The sequence below is a fragment of the Oncorhynchus kisutch genome, linkage group LG1 (assembly GCF_002021735.2).
Source record: "Oncorhynchus kisutch isolate 150728-3 linkage group LG1, Okis_V2, whole genome shotgun sequence".
Taxonomy (NCBI): domain Eukaryota; kingdom Metazoa; phylum Chordata; class Actinopteri; order Salmoniformes; family Salmonidae; genus Oncorhynchus; species Oncorhynchus kisutch.
The window spans coordinates 65941498-65949303 of NC_034174.2; the positions used below are offsets into that span (position 1 = coordinate 65941498).

The following is a 7806-nucleotide window of genomic DNA, read 5'->3' on the forward strand; positions in this document are numbered from 1 at the left end:
TTCACAGAACCGGACCGCCGAGTGCTGAAGCACGTAAAAATAGTCTGTCCTCTGTTGCAACACTCACTACTAAGTTCCAAACTACCTCTGGAAGCAAGGCCAGCACAAAAACAGTTTGTCGGAAGAATTATGAAATAGGTTTCCACGGCAGAGCAGCAGCGCAAAAGCCTAAGGCCACCATGTGCAATGCCAAGCATCTGATAGAGTGGTGTAAAGCTCATCGCCATTGGACTATGGAGCAGTGGAAAAGTGTTCTCTGGAGTGATGAATCACGCTTCACCAACAGGCAGTCCAAGGGACGAATCTGGGTTTGGAAGATGGTGGTCTGAGGCTGGTTTTCATGGTTTGGGATATGCCCCTTAGTTCCAGTGAAGGGATATCTTAATGCCACAGCATACAATGACATTCTATTGAACATCTTTGGGACGAATTGGAACGCCAGCTGCGGGCCTAATCACCCAATATCAGTGCCCAACCTCACTAATGCTCTTGTGGCTGAATGGAACCAAGGACCTGCAGCAATGTTCCAACATCTAGTGAAAAGCCTTCCCAGAATAGTGTAGGCTATTATAGTAGCATAGGGGGACCAGCTCCATATTAATACCCATGATTTTGAAATGATGTGTTCGACGAGCAGGTGTCCACGTACTTTTGGCCATGTAGTGTTTATGTGGTCTGCATCTTGACTTACGGCTGTGCACCACTTTGAGTAGAGCACTCAACTTTTCAAGAGTTTCCCAATTCTCCCACAGTCATATCTGTCAATGCGAACTGTACCATCATCTAACTCCAATGACTACTGATGTTGTGTAACTGTGGAGGCTCATCAGAGGAATAGGAGGACCACCCTACTCAGTGATTTTCAGAAAAATACAACAAACAAAAAAAGTTCAAGAGATACTTAAAAAAAACTTTGCTACATATACTCACATCACCAAATACCTGATTACCTAAAACACACTTTCGCAATGAAGGTCTACAGAAGTCTAAACAGGACCCTCTATTGTAGCACCCTGGTGTAGCCGGAGGACAGCTATTTTCCATCCTCCTCTGGCTACATTGACTTCAATATAAAAAATAGGAGGCTTGTGCACCAGACCTACTTCCATAAACCTACATGGTAGATCTGATGGAGACCACCCAGAACCTCGATGTGAATGTGGATGAGATCAAGTAATAATTTGTCAACAGAACCATCAATAAAGATTATGTGGTTGAATGAGAATGGGCTGTGTGGTTTCACTTGTTATAGAGATATTCATTCTTTATCATAGACTGACAATATGAATATTTGAGAATGGATGTAATAGAGGATACATTCTGTCATCTAATTTCAAATTAATTGTTTTCAAATCTAAATCTTTCCACCAAAACATGGTGTCCAGCACTAGAGTTGACTCCACAAACACTCTCTACACGGTGTATAACTCTGAATCTAAGAACTCGTCATTTATCTTAAAGAGATAGAATTATATAATGTTGCTGACAACTTTCAACATTTCTAAGATCACCATCAGATCAATGTACAAGTGAATGTCATAAAAATATTCGAGATCATACTGAAACATATGCTTTCTCAAGACCATAGAATTGGCCTCATGTGCAAAAGATGACACCCTATATGATAGTCAGATGTATAGGAGCATGCCAGATCAGATACATCAAGTTGAAAGACACAGAAAACAGGATGATGAAGTCAGAGCATCTTTATTGTATTCACAATGGGGTCTGTTGTTGGTGTCCCATCCAGATGAAGTAGAATATGTTGTTCTGGAGGTGTTAACCATAGAAATAGAATTACCAGAAAATAATTCCCCATTCAAGTCAATGTTCCATGATGGGTGTCTGAGGGGCTTTAGCCATTCTAGAAAGTATTGGAGGATGTTATGCACATCTTAAACTAGAGTTGTATTTTAGGTTGCATGAACAAAGCAATGTGGAGCAGTAATATTCCATGTGCTGGCCTCTCATTTCCTATACCCATTCTAGTAATTATATTTCTATGGGGTTAACCCGTTGCTTGCTGCAGTGCTCGCTGTGTGTGTGGGACCTTAAGAAGCGTGTTTGGTTTCACTTGAGGAGACAACCTTGTCGTCCACTATTTCCGCTTCGGTGATCACCACATTGCCTTTGGTGGAGGAACTGAGGACGGAGCCAGAGGAGCTGAGGCCGGAGTTGAGGCCGGAGCTAGAAGAGCTGATGTGGGAGCTGGAGGAGCTGTGGCCAGATTTTGAGGAGCTGAGGCCGAGGCTGTGAGGAAGAGAAACACATGTTTAGCATAGTTAGGATCTATGATCATAATAAGTATCTATTAAAGGTCACATAGCAGTAAATTCACATCCAAAGGAACAATGGCTCACATTAAGGTGAACTTCAAATTAACATTGCTTCTAAAGTGAAATGTTGAAGGAGACATTCATTCATTTTCACTTGTTTCAAGGACCCTTGTTTCAAGAACCCGTCTTCCCATCCTGCCTTACCCGCTAGCCTCTCCGTCCAGCAGCCTCCTGTACTCAGCAATCTCCATCTCCAGGCGTGTCTTGATGTCCAGCAGCATCTTGTACTCCTGGCCCTGGCGTTCCATGTCGCTGCGGAGAGACACTAGCTGCTCCTCCAGGCTGGTCACTTGGTTCTGGAGGCGACCCAGCTGCATGGAGTAACGGCCCTCCGTCTCCGCCAGCGTGTTCTCCAGGGAGCCTTTCTATTGGCCGGGAGAGACAGAGATCAAAAACTGTGGGAGTAAGTTTGGAATTTGGAATGTTTACTGTCATACTGAAAAGGTTAGCTTGAGTAATTGAATGTGAAGGCAGGTAGAGGTTAGCTACAGTAACGGACAGTTAGTGCTAAACACGGCTGCTAGAATCTTGACTAGAACCAAAAAAATTTGATCATATTACTCCAGTGCTAGCCTCTCTACACTGGCTTCCTGTTAAGGCTAGGGATGATTTCAAGGTTTCACTGCTAACCTACAAAGCATTACATGGGCTTGCTCCTACCCATCTTTCCGATTTGGTCCTTCCGTACATACCTACACATACACTATTGTCACAAGACTCAGGCCTCCTCATTGTCCCTAGAATTTCTAAGCAAACAGCTGGAGGCAGGGCTTTCTCCTATAGAGCTCAATTTTTATGGAATGGTCTGCCTACCCATGTGACACAGACTCGGCCTCCTCATTGTCCCTAGAATTTCTAAGCAAACAGCTGGAGGCAGGGCTTTCTCCTATAGAGCTCAATTTTTATGGAATGGTCTGCCTACCCATGAGACACAGACCCGGGCTCAACCTTTAAGTCTTTATTGAGAATCATCTCTTCAGTAGGTCCTATGATTAAATGTATTCTGGCCCAGAAGGTGAACGGAAAGGCACTGGAGCAACGAACCGCCCTTGCTGTCTCTGCCTTGCCGGTTCCCCTCTCTTCACTGGGATTCTCCACCTCTAACCCTGTTACGGGGGCTGAGTCACAAGCTTACTGATGCTCTTCCATGCCGTCCCTAGGAGGAGTGCGTCACTTGAGTGGGTTGAGTCACTGATGTGAGCTTCCTGTCTGGGTTGGCGCTCCCCCTTGGGTTGTGCCGTGGCGGAGTTCTTTGTGGGCTATACTCGGGCCTTGTCTCAGGATGGTAAGTTGGTGGTTGAAGATATCCCTCTAGTTATGTGAGGGACTGTGCTTTGGCAAAGTGGGTGGGGTTATATCCTGCCTGTTTGGCCCTCGACCACTCCTGTATCAGCCTCCAGTATTTATGCTGCAGTAGTTTATGTGTCGAGGGGCTAGGGTCAGTCTGTAATATCTGGAGTATTCATCCTGTCTTATCCGGTGTCCTGTGTGAATTTAAGTCTGCTATCTCTAATTCTCTCTCTTTCTCTATTCTTTCTTTCTTTCTTTCTGTCTTTCTGTCTTTCTGTCTTTCTTTCTTTCTTTCTTTCATTCTTTCATTCTTTCACTCTCTCTCTCTCTCTCTCTCTCTCTCTCTCTGAGAACCTGAGCCCTAGGACCATGCCTCAGGACTACCTGGCCTGATGACTCCTCGCTGTTCCCAGTCCACCTGGCTGTGCTGCTGCTCCAGTTTCAACTGTTCTGCCTGCGGCTATGGGACCCTGACCTGTTCACCGGACGTACTACCTGTCCCAGACCTGCTGTTTTCAACTTTCTAGAGACAGCAGGAGTGGTAGAGATACTCTGAATGTGATTGGCTATGAAAAGCCAACTGACATTTACTCCTGAGGTGCTGAGATGTTGCGCCCTCGACAACCACCGTGATTATTATTATTTGACCCTGTTGGTCATCTATGAACATTTGAACATCTTGGCCATGTTCTGTTATAATCTCCACCCGGCACAGCCAGAAGAGGACTGGCCACCGCTCACAGCCTGGTTCCTCTCTAGGTTTCTTCCTAGGTTCTGGCCTTTCTTGGGAGTTTTTCCTAGCCACCGTGCTTCTACACCTGCATTGCTTGCTGTTTGGAGTTTTAGGCTGGGTTTCTGTACAGCACTTTGAGATATCAGCTCATGTAAGAAGGGCTTTATAAATAAAAATGATTTGATTTGATTTGGTGCCTGGCTATAACAACTTGAGGGATAGTGTTAAGAGTCCAGGTGAAAGTGAGATACTTGAGGGATGGTAGAGAATGATGGAAGAGTCAAATGTTGATTATTGCAGAAAGTTGCAGAAAGTTGTGGACGTAATGTGCCCTAAACTGTAGTTCTTGGTCAGATGTTTGTAATTACGGCTCACCATGGTGAGCTGTGACTGCAGTTCGGCTTCCAGGCCCTGCAGTGTACGACGGATGTCCGAAATCTCTGACTTGGAGGTCTGGAGAACCTCTGTGCTGGACGCCACCCCCTGGTTCAACGTCTCTGTCTGTAAAACACAGTAAGTGGTCAATCATCACAGAAACAAACCAACATTTCAGCTCATGATAGAATGTGACAATGTTACCAACTAGAAGTAAAGGAACATCTACACCATGAACATAGTTTAAGGGTTCTAGAGGTCCTACCTTGGTCTGGAACCAGGCCTCCAGGTCACGCTGGTTCTTTGCACTAACGGTCTCGTACTGCTCACGGATCTCAGCCATGACTCTGGACAGGTCCTCCTGTGGTGCTGCATCCACCTCCACGTTGATCTGTCCAGTCATCTGAGTCCTCATGGACAGCAGCTCCTTTGGAGAAAAACATAGTGGTGAGTGTAAAGGATTAAGAAGTGACTAACCTCTGCCTGATGGTAATTACTTGACCTGCCCTCTGTCTTCATTATACATTTGAACACCATTGCTTGATACAGATGTGCTTGAAAACCAGCAATGGTGTTCTAGTGAAGACCCATAGCAGGTTGACATGGTCAATAGATGTAATACATTAAGGACCTGTATGGATATGTCCCATCAGCCCACACCCACCTCCTCGTGGTTCTTCTTGAGATAGATGAGCTCCTCCTTCAGTCCCTCGATCTGCATCTCCAGGTCAGATCTGGCCATGGCCATCTCATCCAGCATCCTCTTCATCCCGGCGATGTCCGCCTCCACTAACTGACGCATGGCCAGCTCGTTCTCATACCTGAGAGATGGAGAGAGCTTAGGTCAAAGAACTGCCTGAATGTGTTCCTCTGTGAGAATAGCAGGGGGGTTATAGATTCTAGTATTTCATTAAGTTTGGGGAAAATTGGGAGGGTGTGTTTATGGTGGAGGTGAAGGGTAATGTCATTTGGTTTCCTTTTTATAGATTCAACACAAAATGTAATAAAAAACAGTATGCAAGTTTTTACAGATTTGGGGTTATTCCAAGTGGTTAATGTAATGTACCAGCAGTGTACTGTATCTGTGGATGGTGTTGGATGTACTTACTTCGTTCTGAAGTCGTCTGCAGCGAGCTTTGCGTTGTCGATGTTCAGATAGATGCTTCCGTTCAAGCAGGTGGCAGCCTGGATCTGAGATGTGGAGGACGGCAAAAACATTTCAGGATGGGGTATGCATGGAATTTGACACGAATGCAGTACACACAAACAGTGATACCACACTGTAAGCATTGAGTTCTGAGTTTCAGCTGCACTGTAAATGATAGACCATAGAAGCATTACAGGGAACCTGTTGTCGTTATGATCATTGTATAGCATGACATGACACAAAGAAACATTTTGCAACTTTTGCAATCGCCTCGGGGCTATTAAGAGAGAGGAAGGATTGGCTTCAATGATCTCCTTTATTTTAAATTCTTCAGCTGCAAATATGCATACTGTCTTTGCATCTATCTTTGGTGCAAATTCTTGGTTGAATCAATTATAACAAATGTATATAATTTAGCATTTTCTAAAAGTCATATTCATTTCACTATTAGTAAGTTGTTGGAAAAACAATCTGATGAAGTGTACACCATGTACAGGTACTCTCTAACAAAGAATAACATTTTCACAATGCAGACGTTATCATGTTTTGACATGCTGTGATGTCATCATTGAGTGCTCTTGCCGTCTAGGAGACATGTCACGTACCTTTTCCTGAAGGTCGGCGATAGTAGCGTAGAAGCCAGAGTAGTCGCGAGCGCTGGGGGACGTCTTGCTCTCAAGGAACTGACAGATCTTCAGCTCCAGCTCGGCGTTGGCCGCCTCCAACGAGTGCACCTTCTCCAAGTAGGTGGACAGGCGGTCGTTCAGGTTCTGCATTGTGGCCTTCTCATTGGCCGACACATTAATGTCGGCTCCACCGCCACCACCACCACCCCCACCCATGCCGAAACCATAACTGCCACCGCCGCCGCCAACGCCTCCCATGCCGCCACCACCCCCTCCCATGCCAAAACCATAACCGCAACCGCCGCCGCCACCCCTTCCCATTCCGAAACCATAACCACCACCTCCGCCACCGGAACCGAACGAGGAGCTAGAGATGCGCACCCCAGAGCCTCCTGCACCTCCATACACACTGCCGGCCCTCATGGCAGTGACACGGCCTCCTCCAGCACCACCACCCATCGAGGAGAAGCGGGAGGAGCCCATTCCCATTCCACCTCCACCTCCAGACCTCATGGACATGGTGCCACCTCTGCCTCCACCGCCACTGCTGCTGTAGGACATGCTAGATCTGGAGAAGGACATGGCTGCTGAGAGCGAGTCTGCCTGCCTGGGATGAAGAGAGAGAATGTGGTGCACGGCCCAGCCACTGTTCCCTTTTTATGCTGCACAGGCGGAATGAGGGAGGGAGGTTGGGAGTAGGACATCGGTGGGAGATGAAGAAGGGAGGATTATAGAGAAGGGAGGAATACAGGAAGATATTACCTCATGTAGAGCAGGGCAGGGCAGGGCAGGGCTCTTCCACCCACTTTGACAACCTGTTGGCAAATGCCAGGATGCAGAAGGAGATGGTGTGCCAAAGACACACCAGAATGGCTTTCCAAGAGGTGTTGAGTATTACAGGGTGGTCCAGTCTCAGTCCAAAAACAATGGTTAAATGTTGCCATAAATCAGAAGGGTGCAGTCAGTCAGTTTATATTGGCATGTTCACACAAACAAGGTGCCAGGCCAGTGCAATTAATTTAGATAAAAGCAATTAATCTGAACGCATTAATCACTATATCATCTATCATACAGTACATGGCCAAAAGTATGTGGACACCTCTTCAAATTTGTAGATTTGGCCATTTTAGCCAAACCTGTTGCTGACAAGTGTATAAAATCGAGCACACCGCTATGTAATCTCCATACACAAACATTGGCAGTAGAATGGTTTTAATGAAGAGCTCAGTGACTTTCAATGTTACCGTCATAGGATGCCACCATTCCAACAGGTCAGTTTGTCAAATTTCTGCCCTGCTA

The 7806-nt window shown here is 46.0% G+C and overlaps 1 protein-coding gene across 1 annotated transcript; it reads right to left on the bottom strand.

Annotated features, from left to right (window-relative positions):
• Positions 1-1688: 1688 nt before the first annotated feature.
• On the bottom strand, positions 1689-7166 carry LOC109889138 (keratin, type I cytoskeletal 13-like). The gene is made up of 7 exons (XM_031830276.1): positions 6487-7166; positions 5843-5925; positions 5399-5555; positions 5000-5161; positions 4735-4860; positions 2481-2701; positions 1689-2250 (listed from the first exon to the last, which is right to left on the bottom strand). The coding sequence occupies exons 1-7, from the start codon at positions 7087-7089 to the stop codon at positions 2052-2054; spliced, it is 1551 nt and encodes a 516-aa protein (XP_031686136.1). The 5' UTR covers positions 7090-7166; the 3' UTR covers positions 1689-2051.
• Between the last annotated feature and the right edge of the window lie 640 nt (positions 7167-7806).

What these genes read in the sequence shown, in the direction of transcription:
- LOC109889138 (XM_031830276.1), bottom strand. Translation starts at nt 7,089, where the DNA reads ATGTCCTTCTCCAGATCTAGCATGTCCTACAGCAGCAGTGGCGGTGGA. An exon ending in GCAGACGACTTCAGAACGAA is followed by an intron (nt 5,556 to 5,842) that starts GTAAGTACATCC and finishes TCCATCTCTCAG; the next exon opens with GTATGAGAACGAGCTGGCCA. An exon ending in AGGCCTGGTTCCAGACCAAG is followed by an intron (nt 4,861 to 4,999) that starts GTAGGACCTCTA and finishes TGTGTTTTACAG; the next exon opens with ACAGAGACGTTGAACCAGGG.